This window comes from Ricinus communis, chromosome 1, assembly GCF_019578655.1.
Source record: "Ricinus communis isolate WT05 ecotype wild-type chromosome 1, ASM1957865v1, whole genome shotgun sequence".
Lineage (NCBI taxonomy): Eukaryota > Viridiplantae > Streptophyta > Magnoliopsida > Malpighiales > Euphorbiaceae > Ricinus > Ricinus communis.
Genome location: NC_063256.1, coordinates 2,450,481 through 2,475,839, shown reverse-complemented (window position 1 = coordinate 2,475,839; position 25,359 = coordinate 2,450,481). Strand labels below are relative to the sequence as shown.

Sequence of the window (25,359 nt, the reverse complement as noted above, 5' to 3'; positions counted from 1 at the left end):
ATTGAAGAGAATTTAATTTAAGAGACTTGATGGATCGTTCTACAATCCAGTTTAAGGACGAAGCAACAAGAATATAATAGATGTTTGTCTCTGAACGCCACAATACCAACAGCCAATGAGAATATTATTATATCAGAAAAAGTAGCTAATGAGAAAGAAGGAAGTAGATGAACCAATGGGAGTAGAGATCCCTCAAGAACCCTATCATTGTCTCATGTATATTTAGAATATTATGAGAGGAATCATATAGAAAAACCTAACCCTTAAAGATTGAAGTCAAAATTCACTTAATTTCTTATGGCAAATGTATATAACTTTCTCTTTTTCAGATTTAATTAATACCCAAAAGTTAATTGTTTTTATTGAACTTAAAATGCCCCTAAACAACTAAAGCTGAAAAACAGGAAAAAAAACTAAAAAATAAAAGCCTTGAGAGGTGGATGACATTATGATTTCAAATAAGTGAGACACATGGTTAGCTTGGCAAAAGTGCAAGCAAGACATGGATAGTGAATATTGGAGGAGAGTAGAGCCTCACGTCACATGAGTGTGTGCCCTCCAAATAATTAAAATGTGCTATTCCTTTAAGTTCTTGTTTGGATCGAAGTATTTTAAAATTTATAAATAATTCAGCAGTGGAATTAAACATAAAAATAATAAGTTATTGTTAATGAAATTTATTTAAAATTTGAAAATAAATTTAAAATATAATAAATTTATTTGAGAGTAATTTATTTATTTTTAATAGTAAATTTCGAGAATTTCAGTTTCATAAATAAGAAATTAAAATTTTAAAAGAGTAAATAATTCTTTAAAATATACAAGTTTTGATTTCTTGACTTATTAAAATATAAATTTAGATAAAAGTCAAATATTTAATAAAAAATTAATTTAAAATTCCTAAATTCAAAGAAAGCCTAACATGAATTGGATGCGATTCCTTCGGAAAAGTTTATAGTTACTTCCAAGTGTGGTCATTTTTGTTTTGTTTCTCTTCCTTAATAAATGCACATAAAGGTATCTTACATCTGAAGGTTTTCTTCTTCTTTCTTAAGAATCTTAATCATGCTTTAAGTTTTGTTAGATGAGAATGTATCAATTGATTTTTAACTACTAAGTTCTATGAATATAAAAACATTAACTACTGTCTCAACTTAATAATAAAAGGAAACTATATTAGGAACACATATATTAAATATATATTTTTGAGTAAATTTATAAAATTTGAGTTAAATTTACATAATATATAATTTCATATAAAATTATATACTAAGATATTTTTATATAAATTAATTACATTTTATAATCATTCGATAGACACATAAAAACATTAAAAATCTTAAAATTAATGATATTTTAGAATTCACTTAATGATTTTTAATCAATCTCATACTAACTATCACTTTTTAGTAATTTATTTGGATTAAGAAAATATTTAAAAGACTTAATTATAAGAATTACTAAATTAGACTAATTTTTTTTTATATATATATTGCAAAATATACATCTATTCAAACAAAATGATAAATTAAAAAAAAAATTAATATTGCATTGGATATATAAAAGTGACAAATAATTGAAATTTTATTTATTTAAAAAAGTGGCGGCTAGTATGAAATATATGGAGTAATTTGTATTTATTTTAAAAAAAATTATAAAAATATCTAATATATTTTATGATATTTTTATCAAATTTATAGTAATTTTTATTTTTAGTGCATTAAAATATAAAAAATACAGTTTGTTAATTTTAATAATTTTTCTTTGATAATACAATCAAAGCACAACTGCAGAACAAATGAAAATAGCGGAAATATTTTTAATTAATTTGAGAATATTTATAAAAGCGTTGAAGGTGAGGAGGTGGTATTAGGAAGACGACGTGCTTTAATTGCATCCAACAAAAAACAATTGAATCAATTAAAGATGTAAGATATTTATAGATGAAATAATATCTATGGACGTAGTTATTTAATTAAAATAGGAATGGTGGGTGGGTAGGGTATATGGAGAAGAATAGTTATACCGCACCCCTTCAATTTTTTTGAATGTTTCAACCACAATGACCCCAAACACAAAGGAATGTTCCACGCGTCAACGGGTGTCAATTTAGAGCGATAAATCAGCTACATGTAATTTCATTCAAATTTAAAATTTTATTAATAAACTATATTTTAAAATATAAAATCCTATATTAGTCCGATTTGGTCGAGTTTCAAAGGCTTCTTCATTATTATGCCACTCTGTTAGTTATAATATTTGTTCTTCTCCCACTAAGGCCATGACACTTTACGTGGAAGCCATGATTTATTTTTTGTTTGTTTTGGTTTTCCGAAACGGGAAAGAAAATATAAATGATATCCAGAGAGTTTAATGGAGATACCTCAAAGTTGATGCGGGAGATAATAAGACAAATAACAAAATGAATATTGATGTATAATAATAATAATAATTATATATGTCCCTTTTTCTTTTTATGTATGGGCCAAGTATTTGTGAAACGCATTTTTTTATTCCTGGCATATGCTATGGCGGTATTGTCAGCTGTTGGTACGCTGTTTTCAGACTATACGATGAAACATTTTCTTTTCCAGAAAAAAGACTTTACTTTTACTACCAGTCGCATACTTGAATTTTAATGCTTCATTGGTGCCAAAGATTGAAATTTCAATCCACAAAAAGGACTTTTGAGATTTCTTTTACAATCCCATATTACTGCAATTTGATGACTTAAATATATTAGAAATCACATCCTCTGAACACAGTTTTGAAATAAACTTATATTTCTTTGATTACTTAGCTGTTAAGCTATTATTGACCGTTCAGAGGAAGAAACAATCGCAGTACGACCACGTGGGCCTGTAGTCAGGGTAGTTTGAGAAAAAATTTACTCTTTTTTCATTCTGTCGGTTTATTATTGTTGTTGAAAAAATATAATACTTTAATCATTTATATTATCGACGTAGAATTTATTAAATATTCTAGTGTTAATCCTTTGTTTTGCAAAAACTGAAAAGGATATTAGAAAGCTGGTTGTCAATCTCAAGAACAAGTTGGGTGAATAGATAGGCAGCTTGTAAATTTTCAAGATATTTACTTAGTACTATATTATATTTTTTTATTTTATTAATTTCTTGTCCAGGAAATGAAATTGTCTGGCATTTACCTAACACAGCATAAGAATCTCTCTGGATTACCTGTCATCCAGTCACCGTTTCCCAAAATATCTACGTACGGTCAATCTTGTCCGTTCATTGCTATTTGTATTTGATGACTTCAGATTTACCTCACATATTTATCAATCTTAAATAAACATAAAATTAAAAAAGAGAGAACTATTGTTTAACCGCGATTATCGATAAAGACAACTCAAAATCTAAACCTCTAATTACATACCTAATATATATAAAACAAGAGCACAGCACCATAAAAAACTCAAACAGAGAGAGAAAAAAAAGAAAAGAAAAAACAAAACAAATATTAAGGGAGGGAGGGAGGTATTGTGGGAGAGACCGAATCAAATTCAAATCCCGTTGATGGGGTGATTTTGTTTCATAAAATCGCTCCAGTTTTAACCAAATTTAGGAAAAAAAGAAAAACATTGGGAGATTTCTTGATTTGGTTTGTGAAGGTCTTTCATCATTCATTCGAAATATCGAATACCAATACCAAAAGTCCCTTTTCTAGTTTTGCTCTCTCTCTCTCTCTTTCTTTCGATTTTGTTCCAATGGGGTTAGAGAAGAAGTACATAACTTCTGAAGAGCTTAAAAAGCACAGCAGTTCTGGAGATTTGTGGATCTCGATTCAGGGTAAAGTTTACGATGTAACAGAATGGATGAAAGAACATCCTGGTGGTGATACCCCTCTCCTGAATCTGGCTGGTCAGGACGTAACCGATGCATTTATTGCGTATCATCCCGGCACTGCCTGGGCACATCTTGACAAGCTTTTTACAGGGTATTATCTTGAAGATTTCAAGGTATCTGAGGTGTCGAAGGATTACAGAAAGTTATATTCAGAATTTGCCAAATTAGGTTTGTTTGACCAGAAAGGACATGTAGCCATGTATTCATTGGCATCAGTTGGTTTCTTATTTTGCTTTGTTTTATATGGCGTCTTATGCTTTTCGAGTTTTTGGGCTCATATGGGTGCTGCTGTTTTACTAGGTGTACTTTGGATTCAAAGTGCATATGTTGGTCACGATTCGGGTCATTACCAGGTAATGCGGAGTCGTGGGTTTAATAAACTTGCTCAGCTTTTAGCTGGAAATTGCCTAACGGGGATAAGTATTGCTTGGTGGAAGTGGACCCATAATGCACATCATATTGCCTGTAATAGTCTTGATTTTGATCCTGATCTTCAACACATACCTGTTTTTGCGGTATCTACGCGTCTTTTCAATTCTATTAGATCATGTTTCTATGGAAGAAACCTTAATTTTGATCCGTTAGCAAGGTTTCTTGTTAGTTACCAGCACTGGACTTTTTATCCTGTGATGTGTGTTGCAAGGGTTAATTTGTATCTGCAAACACTGCTGTTATTGTTTTCAACGCGAAAAGTCCCTGACAGAGCAGTTAACATAATGGGGATTCTGGTTTTCTGGATTTGGTTTCCTCTTCTTGTTTCTTCTTTACCGGATTGGCCAGAGAGGGTGATATTTGTGCTAACTTCCTTTGCTGTTACTTCATTACAACACGTCCAATTTTGTTTGAATCATTTCTCAGCTGATGTTTATTTAGGACCTCCAAATGGGAACGATTGGTTTGAGAAGCAGGCTGGTGGAACTTTGGATATTTCATGCTCATCTTGGATGGATTGGGTTTATGGTGGTTTGCAATTTCAGCTCGAGCATCATCTGTTTCCAAGGTTGCCAAGGTGTCAATTGAGAAGGGTTTCACCATTGGTAAGGGATCTATGCAAGAAGCACAATTTGCCTTACAGGAGTTTGTCGTTTTGGGAGGCCAATGTATCGACAATTAGGACTCTTAGAAATGCTGCCTTGCAAGCTAGAGACATGGCCAACCCTGTTCCGAAGAACTTGCTGTGGGAAGCTGTTAATACTCATGGATGAGCTAGGTTCTATGTCATTTTTAAGGCTTTTCTGTTTTTATAGTCACAATTTCTTGCATATGTAATATTTTTTTCCCTTTCCGCTGGTTGTTTTAATTTCGGTTGTTAAGCTTTATTAAACAATTTAAAAATTTCACCCAATTTTTTTCCATTAGCATATATATATGATATTGTTCAATACAGTTCTCAATATTATTGCCCATACCTTAATTGTTTTTTCAGATACTGTTTCTTCAGAAAATTATTTCATTTTCCACATTTTTCTTGTTATTTTTGCATTTTGTTCTTCAGATCAATTTTGCATTTTGTTTACGTTTTTCTTCATGGTAGGAGAGGAGTAAGACAAGTTCAATCATATTATTCCGTGGAATATATTTTATTTCTGCACAGTGCCCAGTGTTCTTAAATTGTCATTAATAGCAAGCAACCGCGAACTAGGCTGATAATAATGCAAAGAATAAGTAATGTGTACAGATATAGATTTCGCAAACGAAATTTGGTCATGTATAACTCAAAACAGAGTAACCTAGACATGGCTTTTTATGGCTTTGCTGTAACCAGTTTGATCATCATAATACTTGGACCACAGCATAACACCACCATACTTGCCTGAATTCTTAATTGCTGGAAGGACTTTGGAAGTTAGATCCGATACAGGGATGAAGCCACTACCAGCTGCAGCAGGAGCAGCAGGTAATCCGAGGAAAATTTTTTTGGCAGGGATACTTGATATCCATTGCTTCCAGGCATTTTCAAGATTGCCAATATTCCCAGAAGAGTATTGGCAAGGGGCGTTATTATAGAATTGGACCCAAACATAGTCGAAAAGACCTGTTGTAAGAGCATTTCCTACCCAAGCATCAGGAAATGGGCACTGTGGAGCTGCAGTTAAGTATACCTTCTTACCTTTCTTACTGTATGCAGAAAGGAACCTTGCTAGATCATCATAGTGCTGGTTTGATCCTCCTTCAATATCAAAATCGATTCCATCTAGAACAGCAGGGCCAAATGGCCGAGACGAAGATTGTCCGCCTAAGAAATTATTCCATAGGTAAGTTGCAACTTGCCTTGCATCTTGAGTGGAGGTAAGAATGTAGTTCCCAGCTCCTCCACCAATAGAAAGCATCACTTTGATGCCTTTGGCTTGACATGATTTTATGTCCGAGCTTAAGCCTGTACAGCTGCCTGGATTGCAGTGGCCAGCAAGGTTAATCTCAGGAGTCTGACCATTTCCGAAAACTGGTAGGAAAGCGATGTTTACAAAGTCATAGTTCCCTGAGGCACAAGTTTCAGCTAAGGTGCCCTCGTTTCCATTCTGACCCCAATAGATTGCTATTCCACCAGCTTCAGCATCCACTATCGCTGTTACAATTACTGATAAAAGGACTATTACCGAGATTGCTGACCTTGAAGCCATGAATTCTCCACGTCGAAGTCGCTAATGCTGACCAATATACTTTTCCAGGACCTTATGTTCTGGTTTTGAATTGCTCTCAGAAGCACGCTTCTTATAGAGGAAATCAGGTGCATTTTGATAGGTACATTTTGTTCTTTTATGGAAGAGTGCGTAGCGTTACAATTACAATTTGTTGCACCTGATACGCACTATATGAACGGAAGAAACAGGCGGAAATGGTTTATTTGAAGACAAACTTGTTTTAACAGCTTCAAATATCCATGCCCCATTTTGGGACGTTTTCTACTGTTTCTTTGTCCATTCTATTTGACTGTTTGTATGTAGTGACAATCAGAGATGAGTCATTAATAAAAAATAACAGAAGCTAAATGTTGGAATAAATTATATAGCTGAATCATTTTTTGGATGTGATTGGCTGCCGTGACAAATCAAGGTCTTTGCAGGTGAATCTCTATTAGGTAAAACCAGAGAATTTACACTGTTCATATCTGACAAGTTGTAAGACGTCGTGGCCTAGTTATTAGAAAGTTTCGACAAATCTTGCCGGTAATTTTTGTTTATTTGGTACATCAGGATGTTATCAGCATTCAGCAATTTCTGCACTTTGTTCATCAGGTGCCAATATATGCTCGGAAAATTGATTTATTGCTTATTTCTGTTATATTGCTAAAATTCAGCTGAACCAACAAAAATGTAGATTCACAACCAAAAAGATAATAAAACTTAATCTAACGAATTTAGCATACCAATTTAACATGCAAATGAACCTCATTTAGCAAGAGAAATGATGGAGTCGTGTAATATTCTTCAAGTGTCAAATCCATATGCAGTCACTGTTGCAGCACTGATGGGATTCCTGAAGAGACAATAACAAATCAAACCCATTTGGCTACAAGTGTTAATCCTGTATCATTTGTAGTTTCGGGGGAATGTTCAATGAGACAAAACAAGGGTACGTAGTTCTCCCTTCCAATAATCCCCACTTATCCTGCCAAAAGAGATCTGAACACGAAACGATCTCCACATCAAAATCACGAGCCTTCATTTTTCAGGTGTCTCTTTGGGAATAGATTTGAATCACCCAATGATTTCAAGAGACAAATAAGATATTAACCATTAACACATCGAGGTGGTGGACAAAAGCTATGAGACAATTCAAGTTTCAACTTTTGTATGTTTTAGCTTCAAACATTTCGTGCATGCAAAATTAACCTCTTGTCTTAGATAATGATCCAGTATTTCAATGTGAGACAAAGTAACTGCTAAGGCATTATCAACATACAGTTAATCTTATTGTCAGATTAATCTTTGTACTATAAAAGCTATACTTCTCCACTCTTTCTTGTCAGAGTAATCACATTACGAGCGAATCAAGGTCTAGCAAACATAGCTGGGTTGCTTCAAATGGCGTACCAATTAGCATTAACATTGTCAATCGCCACCTTGGTATTTTTAGAGCTAGCACTAGTTTCTGATGCTGGTGGAATTGCTATTTACTGGGGGCAGAACGGGAATGAGGGTACTTTGGCAGAAACGTGTGCGACAGGAAACTATAAATATGTGAACCTAGCTTTTCTTTCGACTTTTGGTGGTGGCAGGACCCCAATGATTAACCTTGCAGGTCACTGTGATCCATACAGTAATGGCTGCACAAACTTAAGCTCTGAAATAATATCATGTCAAGCTAAAGGCGTCAAGGTTTTGCTTTCTATTGGAGGAGGCGTTGTCAGTTACTCCCTGTCCTCTTCTGATGATGCTAGGCAAGTCGCTACTTACTTGTGGAACAACTTCTTGGGTGGACAATCTTCATCTCGTCCGCTTGGCCCTGCTGTACTAGATGGAATTGACTTTGATATTGAAGGAGGAACAAATTTGTATTGGGATGATCTTGCAAGATTCCTTTCAGCATATAACAATAAAGGCAAGAAAGTGCACTTAACCGCAGCTCCTCAATGCCCATATCCTGATGCTTGGGTAGGAAATGCCCTGAAGACTGGTCTTTTTGACTATGTGTGGGTTCAATTCTACAACAACCCTCCTTGCCAATACACCTCAGGTGACATTAACAATCTCGAAGATTCATGGAAGCAATGGACTTCAGACATTCCAGCGACAAAGATTTTCTTGGGTTTACCTGCATCTCCTGAGGCGGCAGGGAGTGGGTTCATTCCCGTAGCAGATCTAACTTCTAATGTGCTCCCTGCAATTAAAGGATCTGAACAATATGGAGGCGTTATGCTGTGGTCTAAGTATTTTGATGACCAAAGTGGATATAGCTCTTCCATCAAGAGTGATGTCTAAGATCTTAACTGGTGTCATGTCTGCGGTGATTTGGGTTTCCTTGTACACAAGATCATCTTTGTTTCTTTGTCTTGTTTGGGTTTTAATTTCGGATATGTAATCGCTGTTCATACACCAATAAATTACGGGCTTCTATTTTCATAAATTTTGATCACACAAATTTAGGCTAAGAAAATTTGATGAAATAATTCAGGCAAAATTAATAAATATACGACTGTAGTATGTTATATTAAATGATGGGAAACTAAACAATTGGTTTTGGCGCATCATACCAAAGTATTTAGCTTATATTTTGCCCATCTGGCTATTAATATTTGAAATTGAATAATAAAAATAAAATGAGATATTAAGCATATATCACTATATTATATATATATATATATATATATAATATAATTAGAATACTAAAATACTTTAAGGGGATGTTTACAGCTATAATAAAGCGTTTGTTAAAAATTTAAGAAACAACAGCCGATAGCTGATTTAGTCCCAATCAGCAGTAGCAGTTGATTGTATCAGCTCTATTTTAGAATTTTTTTTATCGGCTAATAGCTAATTTGATTTTTATTTATTTTAAATTGATTTCATATAATTAAATTTTTATTTTCTAAAATAAATAATTATTATTTTAAAATTATTCTTAATAGTTAAATAATTATAATATTTAAAATTATGGTATTTGAAATTAGAAATTTTTATTAGTAGAATTTAAATTTAAATTTATGTACTTAAAATCAATTGAGCTAAAAAAAATTAACTATATAATTTTTAATTATTATTAGTTATTTTTATTAATTTATATACTTAAATATAATATAATATAATAAATTAACTATAAATTATACCTTGAGTGGTTGTTTAATATATTAATAGCAACCGCTAATAAAATTCTACCAAATAAGCCGTAAATATTCATTTTTATTTCTCATCAAACGAATGGCATATTTTTCTGAAAATCCTAGCTATTCTGAGCATGATAGTGGAGAATCTCATTGCTATTACTCAAACAAGCATGAAACGTATGCTTGCATATTCGTCCATAAGTCAAATCGGATATTTAATTATTGGAATAATTGTTGGAAACTCAAATGGTGGATATGCAAGCATGATAACTTATATGCTCTTTTATATCTCCATTAGACCTGTTCATGGGCCTAGGTACTCGCCCGGCCCGCCCAGGCCCGCACTCCTCGGGCCGGGCTTGGACAACAAATTTTGTATACAAACCCGGCCCGGCCCGAACCCGAAAAAAGCCCGTAGTCTTTGGGCCAGGCTTGGGCTTTTATATAAAAATCCAAGCCCGGCCCGGCCCGATTAAAATCATCTTTTCATGTATAAAATATTTTATGTATTTACTGCCACAAGTCCACTTACTGGTAAAGAAATTATCATAACAAAGCAACAGCAAGGACTTCTTCTTCTCGAGCATAATATGCTATAGCATATTAAAATTAAAATTTAATACACTAAATATATGTGTTAAGTGAATCGGTTTTGACAAGGGTAGATGGGAGTCCATCATTGCATTCTTAGCAAGAAAATATCATAAATCTAAAATTTTAATTTTTCATTTCAGATATTAAATTTTAACCACCAAAAGAAAAGAAATAAAAATTTGTCCGACCAGTCAAAGTTATCTCCATCGCGACTTTGTTGGCGCTAATAAAAGGCAAATCTCATTGTACGGCCCACCACCGTCTTTCCCGGTTAGCCCATCCACTAACTAATTCCAAATTCCCTTCCTCATTTTTTCCTCATTACATTTACGAAAAAACAACAAAAGAAACCACTCTCCTGCAAAATTCAAAAACAAACAGACAACACAAAATCAAAAGCCATACTCACATTTCACCGCATATACAACATCAACTCTTGCACTCCACCTCACACACCACCGTACTCCTCCCCGGCCATCTCTGACATACCTTTCTTCTTGGCTCTATTTGTCTTTTTTTTTTCTTCTCTCCTTTTAAGATCGGCTGGCTCGTTATTGATGCCGCTCTGCCACCATGCCGACCGCATCCACCGCCGTCACTCACCGTCCTATGGACCTCCTTGCATGACTCACTTCACCTGACCTCGACGTCAAGCTAAAAGCTCTCAGAGAAGTTAAAAACCAGATCATCGGTAACCTCGACACTATCCCAGCCGTCTCCTTCATCTTTTTTTTTTTTTTTTGCTTGTATTGCAGAAATGTTACTCGTCAGTTAGAGTTAGATCTGGAAAATTGTTAATTTTTGTGTTACATGTGAAGTGATTTATTTATTTTTAGAGATATGTGTGGCCGCATTTTTCCAGATCTGTTCGTTTTCAAGGGCTTTAAATTTTCCTAGTTATTTATATATATTGCTGTAGCTTGAAATGGAACACTCATTTTGTTCACCCCAAGATTCTATGAGTTATTTGGATAATTTGGTTTTGGTAGATTATAAACTGAAATTTATATTTGATTATTTAAATGGAAATCTGATATTTTCTGTTTTTTTTTAATATAATGGAGATTAAAATTTAGTTCATGGCTGAGGAACAAAATTCTATAGTACCCGAAAATGACAAATATAAACAGTCCATTTAGGATGGCTTTGCAGAATATGAAGTTTCCAAAAAGCGAGCAAAGAGTACTTCAATTGTTTGGGAACATTTTGAGCTAATCGGAAATGATACAAATGATGCCAAAGCGAAATGTAAGCACTATAAGTCTATTTTGGGTGCTGCTACAAAAAATGAAATATCACATTTAAGGCGTCATTTAACTAAATGCTCAAAACATGGAAATGCAGATATTAAACAATTTCTTATAGGTAGTGAAGTATTAAGTGATGGGAGTAATTCTATAAAGAATTATAAGTTTGATCATGATGGATTGCGTCATTGCATTAGCATGTTTGTTGTTGAAGGTTCTCATCCTTTTATTATTGTGGAAGAAAAGGGTTTTAGGCGCATGTTGTGTAAGGCGTGTCCTCAAATTAGAGCATATAGTAGGCATACTCTAAAAAGAGACATTCTTTCTTTGTATGTGAAAGAAATGGATAGCCTTAGAGAAATGATTTTCAATGCTCCTGGTAAAATTTGTTTGACAACTGATAATTGGAAGAGTCAACATACAAAAGTTGAGTATATTTGCATTACTGCTCATTTTATTGATGATAAGTGGAAACTACAAAAGAGAATTTTGAGATTTAGAGCATTAGTTCCACCTTATGACGGCCAGTGCATAGCTGATGAGATTGACTTATTTTTATCTCAATGGAATTTGAAGCATAAAATATTTTCAATCACTGCTGATAATGCTTCTTACAATGATACTATGATTTCTATCCTTAATGGTCGTCTCGCAACAAAAGAATTTCTTGTATGTAATGGCGAGTTTTTTCAAATCTGTTGTTGTGCTCATATTTTAAACTTAATCGTACAATCAGGTTTGGATAGTATCAGTGATATTATTAATAAGATCAGAGAAATTATGAAGTATATTGATAAATCACAGATACGTAGAAAAAAGTTTTTTGATGTTGCAAAGAAAAATTTTCACTTAGATATTAGGAGAAGATTTAGATATGATTGTCCTACGAGATGGAATTCGACTTATACAATGCTTGATAATACTTTTTACTACAAGAATGTGTTTGATTATTTTGGGACTAGAAGTCATGTACTTAGATCTTATGAAATCTCAGAAATTGAATGGAAATATATTTCTATGACTCATAAATTTTTGAAGGTGTTTTATAAAGTGACAATTATGTTTTCGGCTCATAATACTCCTACTTCAAATTTATTTTTTAGAGGAGTGTGGAAAATCCATTCAAAATTATTAGAAGTTGCAAATGAACCATCTCACATTCTATGCAATACCGCTAAGGCTATGCAACCTAAATTTGACAAATATTGGGCTAATTATAATGGAATTTTGAGTTGTGTTGCACTTTTAGATCCTAGATGCAAAATAAAGTTTTTGAAGTATTGTTAGGGTAAAATATATGGGAAAGATAAAATGGATGAGATGGTAGAGAAAGTTATAACTACCATTCATAAGTTGTTTGACGAGTATAGACAAGAAACTAGTTCTAGTGTTGGAACTTCAAATGAGGAACTATCAAGTGGTGACAATTTTGTTAGTGACACGAGGGATGAGCAATTTGAAGATTACAAAGAGTTTTTGGGTGAAACAACTACCATACATGGTAAGTCACAATTAGATCTTTATTTTGAGGAACCAACTCATAATTTGACTGAAGATTTGGATGTTTTGGAGTTTTGGAATAAAAGTTCAATGAGATATCCCGAACTCTCAAAAATGGCACGCGATGTTTTATCAATTCCGGTTACAAGTGTTGCTTCAGAATCCGCTTTTAGCATTGGAAATAAGATCATTACCGCTTCTAGAAGTTCTCTTAATTCTAAGACAGTTCAAACTTTAAATTGTCTTAAGGATTGGATTCGTGCGGAAGGTAATAAAAGTTGTTTATTTATAATTCAATCTGTTTTTTGAATTTTATTTTCAAAAATAAGTTTTATAATTGACTAATTTTCATTTTGTAAATTTTGTCTAGGTGATTTTACACCCAAATTTGAATCTGATAGCTCAAGTGAGGATGATATTAGTGATATTGATGGCAAAGAAGAAACTGAAATTATTGATTTTTAGGTAAGTTTATTATTTATATAAAATATTTATTAATTTAAATATTTTTTATTTTGTAGGAAATGTGAATTTGCCTTGAAGGAGCTTCATCTATATTATTGTGCTTTTATTTCAGTTTTTTGAATTTTATTTTATTTAGATGGTTAAAAATATTAATTGATGTTTGTATCTTTATTATCATGATGAACATGATTATTGGGTTTAAATTTTGAATATTTGTGTTGAAATTGGAATGAAATTTTGAATATTTATGTTGAATTGTTGGTCGGGCCGGGTCAGGTCCGACCCGAACCTGTACAGGCCCGACCTCTTTTTACAGGTTTAACAATTGGTCAGGCCAGGCCGGGCCAGGCCGAGCTTTTTAAAAATTTTCGGGCTCGAACTTGAGCTCAGAGATATTAAAAATTTCTCGGACCTGAGCGGGCTCGGACTTGTCCAAAATCAAGTCAGGCCCTGCCCGAGCCCGCCCAGGCCCAGCCCATGAACAGGTCTAGTCTCCATGAATCTAGGAACTTTTGATTGTATTGTATTATTTGGTCTACTTACCGGAACTGATACATTCATACTCCAGCATTTTTTCTTCATTTTATTTGGAGTCAAACTATATATCTGATCATCGAATTTGTCTCAGTAGTATTGTAACATCCATTTATTAATTTCAGCCAGCTAGGGACCACCGTGTCCTGGTCGTTGAAGATTACAAGTTATTGATTTATTTATACTTATACCCGCAGCAATTAATTTCTTTAGAGCTGTTCCTGATGTAGAAAGTGTTCCTTCTGCGTCTGAATAGCTTCTTTCAAAAGGATTTCTGCCTCTTCAGCAAATAATTTAGTAGAAATTATGATTTCTCGAAACCGAAGCTTCTTAGCTTATTACTTTCCTTTTATTTTTTTAATAAAAGAAAAGGATTGTCAAAAGATATATCAATACTCACGCTCTCGCCCTTTCTCTACCAGCCACTCGTGCATGCAATTGTAATCTCACTGATTATAATTAGTTGTTTACCTTCGCCCATATATTTTATTTCTGATAATGGGATCCAAAAGTTTATAGTCCCATCTACTGAGCATGGAAAGCGATGTTTTGCCCAACCGACATGTATAAATGTCAATCTATTGGAATAGGAAACTGAAAGTGCGCCTTTTTTACATCTCAGTTTAGAGGATTCGAACTCGGTAACTCTTTCAGTAGTCAGTTTACTGTTTCATATATGTACAGGTTATGTATCAATACTTCAGGTGTAGCTTTGCAGCTGCCTGCATCGATCTGAAATTGCTTTTTTTTTTTTTTTTCTTTCTTTTTCTTTTTCCTATGTTTTAATTGTTTATTTTAAGATTTTTGAATCTGGATAGAAATTATTTCTGCATTTTTCTAAAACATGGAGAATCACTCTTGATTGTTGAAACATATTGGGGTTCGATATTTTCGGCTTCATTTGATTCGTGGAGAAAGTCATGCTTTTCAATGACCAGTTTTACCCAATGCTCGAATCTGCACAATATGGACATATTTTCCGCAGAACAGAGCCTTAGTAGCATGGAGCTTTGCTTGCTTAAATATTCACACGTTTGCTGGTATTAGTTTCTAGGTTTGATAATGATCCAAATATCATTACAATATGGAAGTAAATTATGTTAAGTGCATATTTGTAATTAGGGTATGATAACCTGGAGCTTTTGAGATATTTTAGGACTTCTGCCACCTATATCCTTAAAAAGAATTCTAGAATAATCAAGAACAAGATAAATAATACCCTTCTAGAACACCATTTTAGAAGTCATATTGTTTTGACCCCATAACATGATTTTCACAGCTAAGTTGGTTGCTGCAGTTAGACTTTCATTATCTTCATATGCAAGCTTTTGTGTAAATTTTGCACCCGCAAGCTTTCGTTGTTAATCTATCATATTATCTATAGACAAATCAATGATATAATGATATATAGTTTCATTTAGCATTTACATTGACACAGTAATTTATAACCATTAGTCATCCATAATTAAAATCAACCAATACAAATACCATACCTAATAAATACTGTCAATGTCATTAATATACGAATGGTTTTTGTCTATATACCCTAATACAGTTTCTCCAAATTTGTATTCTTCTCTTTTTTTTCTTCTTTCTGTTATTTCCATTTACTGGGAGGTTGGAAGAGGGAAGGTTTCAAAGGGGTTTTCTTGGATTGGAAAGCATCTCTGTTTCAAAGTAAGATAGAAGAAAAAAGGGGGGGGGAGAGGGGGGAAGGGGAATAAAACAATAAAGCTGGAAAGTAAAACATTATTGATTCAGTAGTTCATAAAAGGTTTCTCATCAATTTACTTAGTAACTACTCAAGAAAAGTTTAAATAGAATATGACTTATAAACCAGGTACAGAATAGCTAAAAATGTCTATATGGTCGCTTATTTATCTTGTTCCATTTGTCTCTTTTTTGATCTTGATAGATTAGATAATTTATGATCTTGTGGTCATTCTAAGACCTCAATCGCATGAATCTTGTCCATCCATCCAAGAATATAATATATAGGGCTTTTAGTCCTCCATAATCTTCACATTAACAATCAACAGTCAACACATGGAATTCTCACAACCTCTGGCCATTGAAAGCTTCTCGCGCAGTTGGTTAACAAGTGCAAGTTCCCCCTTATATGGTCTTGAGGAGCCCCTCAGAGCATCTCTTGACAGTTCCTATGAAGCTAGCGGTGAAGAATTAGAGCACAAGATTCTCAAGTCAGAAAGATCTCTGGAAGACGTCCAGAACTTTAATTTTGATGTTCCTATTTCTGAACACCCTGAGCGTCTTGTTCATGCTGATCAGCTTTTCTCTGATGGCCTAATCAAGCCTGTTTTTGTCAACCAGTCAAAGATAGAGGCCTCCGATCCCCTTGATTTAGTACCTATCCCTTGTTCTTCCTTTTCTTCTAGAAATGTCGTCTCGACTGGTCATATCCAGTGTCATATTCTTAAAAGATGGAAAAAATCGTCAGAGCGAATCTTGCGGAAGTGTTTTGGATATCTGAAACCTTTGTGCCATAAAATAACTGGCGCAAGGAAATGTACAAGAGTTGATGATATTGATGAAAGAGCAAGACAAGTAAAGAGTTGGAGCAGTTTGCCGCAAGCATCTCCACACAGGATCTATTCAACAAACAGCTGGTGCGATATCGAGAGCTCAATTTATGAGGCGGTTCTTCATTGCAAAAGATCAGTGGGTATTGTCCGTTGCCATTTCTTTTGCTTAGAATTATATGTTTGGAGGTCGATTTTGAATCTCCAAGTGTTCTGATGCTGCTTTTACTTTTTTATTTTATTTTTCAGATAAATGATCTTTTCACAGAGAGAGTAAGAAACTGAAATTTGAAACAAGTGGAGAGCTTCTAGAAATGCTGAGGCAAGAGAATCAAAAAACAGCTTGTTCCTTGTCCCATTGTTCTGTCCTTTAGCCCCTTGGTTGTTTATGTGCAATTTGTCTACTGTGTAAACAGAAGTTTCTTTGTTGCTCAGCTGTGGAAAGTTTACTATTTAAATCATATAGTGCAAATATATCCCTTAGTAGAATTGTTACTTTTTGTTTTTGATGCTGTAAAGCTAAAAAATCAATTATTTTCTTGTTTATATATTCTGCTAAATTTAAGACAATTTCAGGCTTTATACTTGAACAGTATGCCTGGAAGCTCCTTATGATAATGCATGAAACAAAAACAAAAAACAAAATTGAGGTTGATGTAATAAATTATTTGCTTGTTTGCATGGAATTTTGCAACCCCATATGTGGAGGTCTGGAAGATGAGTATTTCTATTCCCCCGGCCAAATATTAAAATAGCCGATTTCTAGGGAGAGGGCTGTGTTGCCTCTTTTGTTTGTTTCTGCCAAGCATTCTACCTTTCTGAGATGTGGTTTGTGGCATCAGATACTGGAATGTTATCAGGTTGAACACCAAGTCGAGTAACATTTTTCATTTTTTTTTTTACGTTTCTTTTCTCAGTTCTTCCATTAGAGACAGACGCTGGTAGGCATTTCTTCTTCGCCACGAAATTATATATTCTTTGGTTGAGCTTCAAAACAGAAGTCTGATTGGTTTTTGAGACTTTTCTTGTTAAAGGTATTATACACTAAAATGGCCCAGTTGTATGCTTCTTGGTTTCTAGCTACAAGAGAGAAAATCGAGTTATTTCGGCTGAGAGGAAAACAATGAGAAACGCTTAGTCTTCATATATATATATATATATATATATATAAATTCTTTGCCGGTGTTGATCCATTTCCGCACTCTTTACTCTTTAATTCTTGTGCCTTATTTTCTATATCTGTTACCTAAGAACCAAAAGGAAATACCGACAGGAAGGTGCCATTTCTCATTCACCTATTTATTCGAGGTAAAAAAGAATTTTGAAAATAAGAAATTTTTTAAGTACAGACCACACACCATAGTCAGCTGAAGACAGGACAGCAATTCTTTTTGCTTTTGTTGTGTTGTGAACGTTTGACAATAAAATATCAGCAGATCTGGGAATATAGGTACCTAGAGAGACATGTATGCATTATTGAGGGGATCCTGTAATGCAAGGACAAGATGGGGACATTAGACAAAATGTGCCCTGAGAAAAGTCACGACTTCATACTATCAGCTTTTCTTCTTTCAAACCCCATCAATTGCTGAAGAAGCAATACCAAATACTCATTCTTTTTTCTTCTCCAGTAGCAACAATTTCTTAGCAGACACAAGGGACCCAAAATAACCTTCATCCTCATTGTCTTCGCTAACAGACCGTCCCTTACTGTCGTTACTTGCTACAAGGCATTAGTCAGGTTCGACCCTGCTTCTTGTCCTTGATGATGACTTGTACCAATACTAGCTTAAAGATTAAAAAAAAAAGTAAGAACCACTAAAATCACGAGATAATTAAGTCTAGTGATTGGTTTTTAATTCCTAAGAAAGCATTAGTATTATGCCAGGGAACAAAGATTATTGTAGTGCAGCCTCAACAAACAAATCATACAAGTACTAAATATAAAGGCATAATCCCCCCAACAAAGGGATTGAAGAAGAAGAAGAAGAAGAAGAAGAAGAGAAACAAGCAAAGTGTACACATGGACATTGGACGACGGGGACCGAAACTTTGTCTTTATAGACATGTCGGCCATATATGCTGTCTCTGTTACTAATAAAAGCACAACAATGCCAATCCTCTTTATGTGTCCATAACTAATATCTTATAATCAAGAACTAAAGAACACAACATCAACTAATTCCTTATTGAATATGATCAGTCTTTTAGTTAAAATTGGAAAGACCAGCTCCCAACAGTTTGCTCTAAAGATTCCCTTGTCTGTGCCCCAATTTGGAGGGGACCAGTTTCCTTCTCCACTGTCTTTGTACAGAACGAAACAGGCAAAGCAATACTTGACTCTGATCATATCTCATATTTGGATTGTGACTGACTGCTGAAATTATTGAAAAAATAAATAAAGAAATAAAACGGGTTGAGCTTTGAAGTTAGTTTTGGGTTGGGCTGATGGATACAGAGCTTAATGAGGCAAACAGGAATGAAAGTAGAAATAATGTAAAAAGTTAGTGCTTCGAGAAATGTCAGAAGTGGGATTTGAACCCACGCCCCCTCACGAGGACCAGAACTTGAGTCTGGCGCCTTAGACCACTCGGCCATCCTGACCTGATTGCTACTTGTTCTACCAAAACCTAAACTTAAATATCTATCTCGTCTTCAACCGTTGGGTTTCGGAATTATGAGGTGAGTGAGTTGGGTTCGCGGCCAAGCTTTCTCTCGCTCTTACTGCCGCCAACTGCTGGCAATAACACAAACGAATTTCTCCAGTTTATTAATATTGATATATATTCGATGCTTAGGTTTTCTCGTATGATTTGATTGTGCCTCTTTTTTTAGGTGTTCTCGTTCATTTTGATTGCTCAAAAGAGCGTGTGAAAGTAAGAGATATGAATCCTTCATAACTTACTTTCTTCTGTTATTTCGGTTTTTTAAAAGAGCAGAAATTGGTCGTCATAATCAAATGACACTTTTTATTGGCTGAATTTGTTTTCTATTGATATATACTGTTAAAATAAGGCATTAGTTCTTACCTGGCTGCTTTTCTTGTTTATTTATATATATATATATATATTTAGTTTGATTAATGTTGCGTTTGATTTCTTTTTTTATTTTTTTGGTTTTACAGCAATGAATTCAGCTCCATTTCATTCTTATTCCGGTGCACCTGCAGCACCTCCTTCAAATCCTTGGTTGCCAATATTACCACCTGACCCACCACAATCTAGTGCTTTTTGGGAGACGAAAAATGTGCATGATCGATTCAGCGAATTACAGGATACTCTGATTCTCGCAAAAGCAATGTACTCGTTTCTTTATTTCAATCTCTATTGATCATCTGGTTGGTGTTGAAACAGTTTATAATTAACTTATTACTTTCAACAGGCAGAAGGAACTAGAGGCCTTGATGACATTGAGAGATGCTAAAGGATCTGTAGAACATGGGGAAAGGGGGTCCATTGATCCTGTCACCTCTAGCTTTTCCGATTATTTGAAACAGAGAAACATTGACTTTGAAGCACAAGAATCACTTTCACTGGATGCTGCAAATTCTTTGATGTCAAAATTAAGAGCTCAGTTAGAACCGTTCCGATCTCTCGTAGATGAAGCAAGTCCCTGGGAGGAGAAATCAGCATTAGTTAGATTGCATGAGAAAATGCTAAAGTCTAAGCGAAATAAACTTTGGAGGAAGAGAAAGAGAAAACGTGTTGCAGAAATGCGTGCAAAGGTGGTTTTCCATCTTTCTTGCTTTGTTTCATCTGCTGGTGCTTTCTTATTTTTCTCAGCCATAATATCTTTAGGCTAACCTTCTTAATTTGATATTTAGAAGCCTGAACAATTTGACCAAGCCGATAGAGAAGCTGATGAATGTAGGGCCAGGGAGATTGCCAAGGATGCTGCACAACTGAAGGTAATAGCACTTTTGTTTTTTAAGCTGACATGATCAACTGTTATTGATTTTAATTTTACATACACCATATGATTGTTTTTGTAGTACTTAGTATCCTATGATGGAAGTTGACTAAATTCCAGAGAATCCTGTAACGCTATTGGTTGAAGTGCAACTTTTATATCAGTTCATACAGCTTGCACACTAAAGATCTGTGTGGTTTCTATAGTATGATTCATTGAGAAAATGTTCATTGTACTAACCTGTCTAACTAGTTAGCTTTTGATGATGGAAAACTTGCACGATTATAAGTGCTTCTATCCTGTTACAATGCTGTTCATGTTTCTATTACTTTATTATTATTTTTTTCTGTTTATTATCTTAATTTTAGGTGTAGTATGAAGTTTGCGTGAATTGACAAGTTTAACCTGGGCATATGTGGTTTCAGATGGCAAAGATGAAAGAAATTGCAAAACTTAAAGCAAAAGAGGAGAGGAAGAGACTAGAATCTGAGGTGAGGATTCGAGTTTACATGCCTTGATATGCAGAGAAGTAAAATATTGTGAATGTTGGATACATTGAATCCCATCTTTTACTGATGATACATTCTTTTCTTTGGTATACAGCTGGACTCTCTTTATTTGTTTCTGCCTTTTGGCTCTTAGAAATTTTTCACAGATGTTGCTAGGTTATTACTTGATCTGTCTTAGTTTGTACTTAATTTTTATCTTTATCCTTTTGCAAAGATAAGCAAGCCATTTTGAATTTGAATGCGAATATTTGAAATTAGTATTTAAGAATTAACAGTGGTCTAGGAATTTTCTCTAGTTTCTCATTTGCTTTTTCTATGAGTACTAGAGTGGGAACTGCTGTGTGTATCCTTAACACACTACTGAGAATCTATATATGGATAACCGGTTTTACATTTATTATAAGCAAAACTATGTTTATTCTTATCACTATTCATAGGATAATTCAGAGCTGCATATGAAAACTTAGTTATGGATGTTGCTGTTTTTGTGCTCTCTTTTTCCCTTAACAAGGGGGATATCCAGTCTTATATTATATAATGTCATATATTTCAGCTTGAGCTGGTTTTGATGGTGGAGAAGTTGCAAGAATTACGCTCCATCAGGATCCAAAAATTGAAAAAACAAGGTGTGCCAAATACCATTATCCTTTATTTACCATTTGCCTACTCAACCTGTTTTGATATGATTGGCTTTATATTCTACATCAGTATGTAGCATGAACTAACATACAACTTACATATAATGGAGGCATTCAACGGTATGACTTTGGTGCATTGGATGAGCATCTGTGCTTAAGCTGAATGTTCATAATTATTTCAACAGATAGAAATTCAGTTGCTGCTTGCCTAAATAACTGTGAAATAGATGAGATCTCATTTCTTCAACTTTCTTTGGAACTTGCTATATGCTCTTATTTGTCTTGTGTTTCTAATCATGTGTTACGTTAAATGGTGTCTATGCATGTGAAAAGTCTTTCGAATTGTTTGCAACTAATAATTATGGTTGGTTTTATTATCATGCAGGGCATTTTCTTCCAAAGGAGGATGATGAGTTTCTTGAGAGAGTTAGGGCTGCAGTTGAGGAAGAAGAGCGGCAAGCAGTGGCTGCTGCTGACACAGATGCTGCGAAGGGTGCCATTGCAACCGCTGAGGAATCTAGGAAAGCAATCCAGAGTCTTGCACCCATCTCAAAGAATTCAAGTGCAAATAATGGTGAAACTAAGGAGAGTAAAAGCAAGGTAACTGAGAGCAAAGACAGTGTAGACTCTGTTGTAGTCACTGGCCCATCTGAAGAAAGAGCTGAAGGTCAAAGTTATAGTGGAGCATATGATTCTGTAGCAAATTTGCCAGTGGAATTCTACCACTATTATCATGGCAGCAATAATGATATGGGCACACTTATCGAGGTGATTTTCAGCTACTTAATATATTGATTCTTATAGTAGTCTTTCTATCCTATTAGCTCATAAATTGCAAGTTCACCTTCAAGTGCCTCTGTAAAGAATGCTGCATGTATATATCAGCAGTATTTGCTCTGTATGAGGTCGACAATCATTATGGTAGCCATTCAATCTCATGGGTTATTTTATCTAATGCAGGTCAGAAGAACGTGGGATGCATATATAAGACCAGGGGGAAGGTAAGCCGACAAATTCTCTTCGCTAGAAACTACAGTAACCACTATGCTAAGCCACCATGCCAACTTAAGCCTATTTCTCATTGCCACACCAACGCATACTTCCCTTCTTTCCGTCAACATCTTTTGCATGACACTGCAAGTATACGCATATGCCTCTTCGCCCATTCACTGCACTGGGGAAAAAAGCAAAGAACTAACATCTTATTATTCTTATTTATGCTACTTAGCTTTTAGTAATTGTTACATTGAACTTGGATGCAGCCGCATTCCAGGGCATTGGGTTCAGCCGCCACCTCCAGCAAATGAAATATGGGCATCTTACCTTGTCAGGCATCAATGACTCCTCACTGAGCTAAAAGGCAGCATCGGCTTCTGTAACTGGTATTTTGAGAAATTCTAAAAGCAGTTGCAAGCTCCAAGCTTTTCCTTATACTGGGAAATTGCATAGGCGCCCTTCAGTTTGGAATTACAGTGACTGGTAACTTGAAAGCAGTGAATTATTCTAATGCATTTGTTTCAGAGCTGAACAACAAAGCTGCGCCAAAACATTGCATCCAGCAGCTCTTTACTCTCAACGTCTGTCTCTTCCATAAGCTTTATATGGGCCTTGATCGCAAAGCCACACTTTCAAAGAAGGCCAAAAATTGACCTGCAAAAGCATTTGGATCCTTTCTTTTTTTAAGGGCTAGGTCACAAACTTTACTTTAGTTCTCATCTGATACCAGAAATGCTATCAAAGGACTTGCAAAATACCCAATTAACAAGTTCTTTCGTCATGCATATCAACAATTATTGATATACTACGAGAATGCAGGTTTCATTTGCATTCCCAGATAACATGTAAATGGGACATACGATTTGAAATAATCTTTTTTTTTTCTTTTCCTTTCCTGTATTGTAGAATGTTCTGATACTCTCCTGCTTTATCATGATGCTACAAGGATTCTTGTTTTCTCATTCAAACTTCTGTACATCTATGAACGTTGAAGTTGCATTCCTTTTTTAATTGTCAACATTTAGTGTACGCGTTCTCTGCACTTAAGGGGCTGTGCCGTTAATTCTGCACTGCAGTGGCTCCACTTGCGTTAGTTCTTGTTGTCTTTACATTGTTTATCTGGAAACATATTTCAGTAATAATTAAATTTAAAATAAAATCTTAAACTTTTAGTATTCAATAAATAATTTATTATATATACTTTAATTTTTAATTTTTTTGTAAAATCTCGATTATTCGACTAAAATTTAAAAGTGAAAATAATAACAATAAGGAATATGGATATTGAATACAACTTTTTCGTTGTTATAGGATTACAATTTAGGACCAAATTTTAGAGGATCATGGAAAGATATAGCCGAGGGTTCCGGACGCCACAAAAATGGAAAATTCAGGGCATCCTACGATTCGGCAGATTAATCTGCGAAGGTAATTTCTATTGTTGTTAGAGAGGCCTCAATTCAGAGTCCTGCCTCCCTGCTGGGACCTTCGCTTTAAACCTAAATCTTAAGTCTTAAGTTATATGATAAACAAATAAATATGTACGAAAATCAGATCTGCGAACTCAAAAATCATTCCAAAATAGATCATGGTTCATATGATCAGCCATCGACGCCAATCTCCGAAGGTAAACTTGGAGAAGAGTGCATTTTCTTATATCGCACTCCTTCCATAGGTCCCTTCGTTTTCTTCTCTAAAACTTTTAAATTAAAGAAAAACTTTACAGGGAAAAGATGCTCAGTGAATACGAACCAAAACAAGAGACTCATCTTGCTGATGATTCTGAAAAACCATCACACAATCAACGATTTTCTCTACTATGCAATCGTCATCGCATCTTATTATTCATTTCTTCCTACGAAAATAACTTAGAATAGAAGGGAAATCAATGAAAAAAGAAGCAGGCGGCTGCCCTGTGTTTTCAAAAACAAAACCCTAGATCCGCTCTCCGCCGAGTACTATCTATCTGTGAGGAGGCAGAGGTGGTGCTTTTATAGAGAGCGCGGCTTGATTGTTCGATGTCCGTAAGCCGTTGGATCAGTCCTAATTTTGCTATATTTTCTTTTTAATTTCTTTCGTCTTGTCGTTTTCATTTTTGTTTTTGATTTACAAAGATTAGGGGCAGCGTACTCCTTTTCTTTTTGGGCTGATTTATCTCGCGAAACCTTGCTTTGCTGGCCCCAAATAAACAAAAACCTAATAACTATTACAACGATTACTATCATTATAGCCAGCCACCATATTAATACTTGCGCAGTCACCATATTTCCATTGCCTCATCCACTATTCCCAGTAAAAATACTTGTTCGCTACTTCGATTCTTAGCTTGTTTTTTCTCTTTATTTTCACTACTTTATTATTGTTATTGCACTGCATACTTTATTTTACTTCTTCATAAATCAATCTTAAAATGAATTGAAATCTAAAATTAAGAAAACACTAAATAATTTTGGACTTCAGCAGCTCTTAGAGGTGTTTCTAATAGTGTATCTAATGGATTGAGTTTAAATTCCAGCTGTGGAACCGATTATGGAACTGTAAATCAGAAATTATGATAGTTAATAGATATGATAGATATTATAATTTTTTTTATTAAAACTTGTTTGTTTGTTTTAAAATGAGAAATCATAAAATGTATATGTTTTATTTTGTTTTAAAACATGTAACTCATCATTTTCTGATTATATTTTTTCTCTCTGGAATTTTTATTTGGTTTTTATTCTTTTCCTTTTTAAAACTTAAAATTCCTAAAATTTTATACATATGATTTTGTATAATAAAGTAATTAAGATGGAAT

The 25,359-nt window shown here is 34.4% G+C and overlaps 5 protein-coding genes and 2 non-coding genes across 9 annotated transcripts; 4 read left to right on the top strand and 3 right to left on the bottom strand.

The window, feature by feature from the left end:
- Window positions 1-3,434: 3,434 nt before the first annotated feature.
- LOC8286702 (delta(8)-fatty-acid desaturase 2) lies at window positions 3,435-5,211 on the top strand. Its single transcript, XM_002511890.3, has one exon. The coding sequence runs from the start codon at window positions 3,728-3,730 to the stop codon at window positions 5,069-5,071; it is 1,344 nt and encodes a 447-aa protein (XP_002511936.2). The 5' UTR covers window positions 3,435-3,727; the 3' UTR covers window positions 5,072-5,211.
- Window positions 5,212-5,467: 256 nt separating this feature from the next.
- LOC8286701 (hevamine-A) lies at window positions 5,468-6,548 on the bottom strand. The gene has a single exon (XM_002511889.4). The coding sequence runs from the start codon at window positions 6,485-6,487 to the stop codon at window positions 5,597-5,599; it is 891 nt and encodes a 296-aa protein (XP_002511935.1). The 5' UTR covers window positions 6,488-6,548; the 3' UTR covers window positions 5,468-5,596.
- Window positions 6,549-7,321: 773 nt separating this feature from the next.
- Window positions 7,322-8,933, top strand: LOC8286700 (hevamine-A). Its single transcript, XM_002511888.3, has one exon. It carries the CDS (start codon window positions 7,892-7,894, stop codon window positions 8,786-8,788), a length of 897 nt encoding a protein of 298 aa, XP_002511934.2. The 5' UTR covers window positions 7,322-7,891; the 3' UTR covers window positions 8,789-8,933.
- A 6,923-nt stretch (window positions 8,934-15,856) lies between these two features.
- On the top strand, window positions 15,857-16,971 carry LOC8289173 (probable membrane-associated kinase regulator 6). 2 transcript variants are annotated; one of them, XM_025160073.2, is made up of 2 exons: window positions 15,857-16,649; window positions 16,760-16,971. In XM_025160073.2, exons 1-2 carry the CDS (start codon window positions 16,017-16,019, stop codon window positions 16,793-16,795), a joined length of 669 nt encoding a protein of 222 aa, XP_025015841.2. In that variant the 5' UTR covers window positions 15,857-16,016; the 3' UTR covers window positions 16,796-16,971. The 2 variants fall into 2 exon arrangements, with proteins under 2 accessions (XP_025015841.2, XP_002511933.2); XM_002511887.4 differs by having other exon boundaries at window positions 15,857-16,653.
- A 2,059-nt stretch (window positions 16,972-19,030) lies between these two features.
- TRNAL-CAA lies at window positions 19,031-19,114 on the bottom strand. The gene has a single exon. It is a non-coding gene; the product is annotated as a tRNA-Leu (tRNA).
- On the top strand, window positions 19,038-23,530 carry LOC8286698 (U11/U12 small nuclear ribonucleoprotein 59 kDa protein). Of its 2 annotated transcripts, none has more exons than XM_015727093.3 (9): window positions 19,038-19,192; window positions 19,635-19,809; window positions 19,892-20,234; window positions 20,334-20,417; window positions 20,845-20,910; window positions 21,482-21,554; window positions 21,952-22,334; window positions 22,527-22,567; window positions 22,829-23,530. In XM_015727093.3, the coding sequence occupies exons 2-9, from the start codon at window positions 19,637-19,639 to the stop codon at window positions 22,905-22,907; spliced, it is 1,242 nt and encodes a 413-aa protein (XP_015582579.2). In that variant the 5' UTR covers window positions 19,038-19,192; window positions 19,635-19,636; the 3' UTR covers window positions 22,908-23,530. The 2 variants fall into 2 exon arrangements, with proteins under 2 accessions (XP_015582579.2, XP_002511932.2); XM_002511886.4 differs by lacking the exon at window positions 19,038-19,192 and adding an exon at window positions 19,210-19,386.
- A 379-nt stretch (window positions 23,531-23,909) lies between these two features.
- Window positions 23,910-24,056, bottom strand: LOC112538420. The gene has a single exon (XR_003081620.1). It is a non-coding gene; the product is annotated as a small nucleolar RNA snoR145 (small nucleolar RNA).
- Window positions 24,057-25,359: the final 1,303 nt, after the last annotated feature.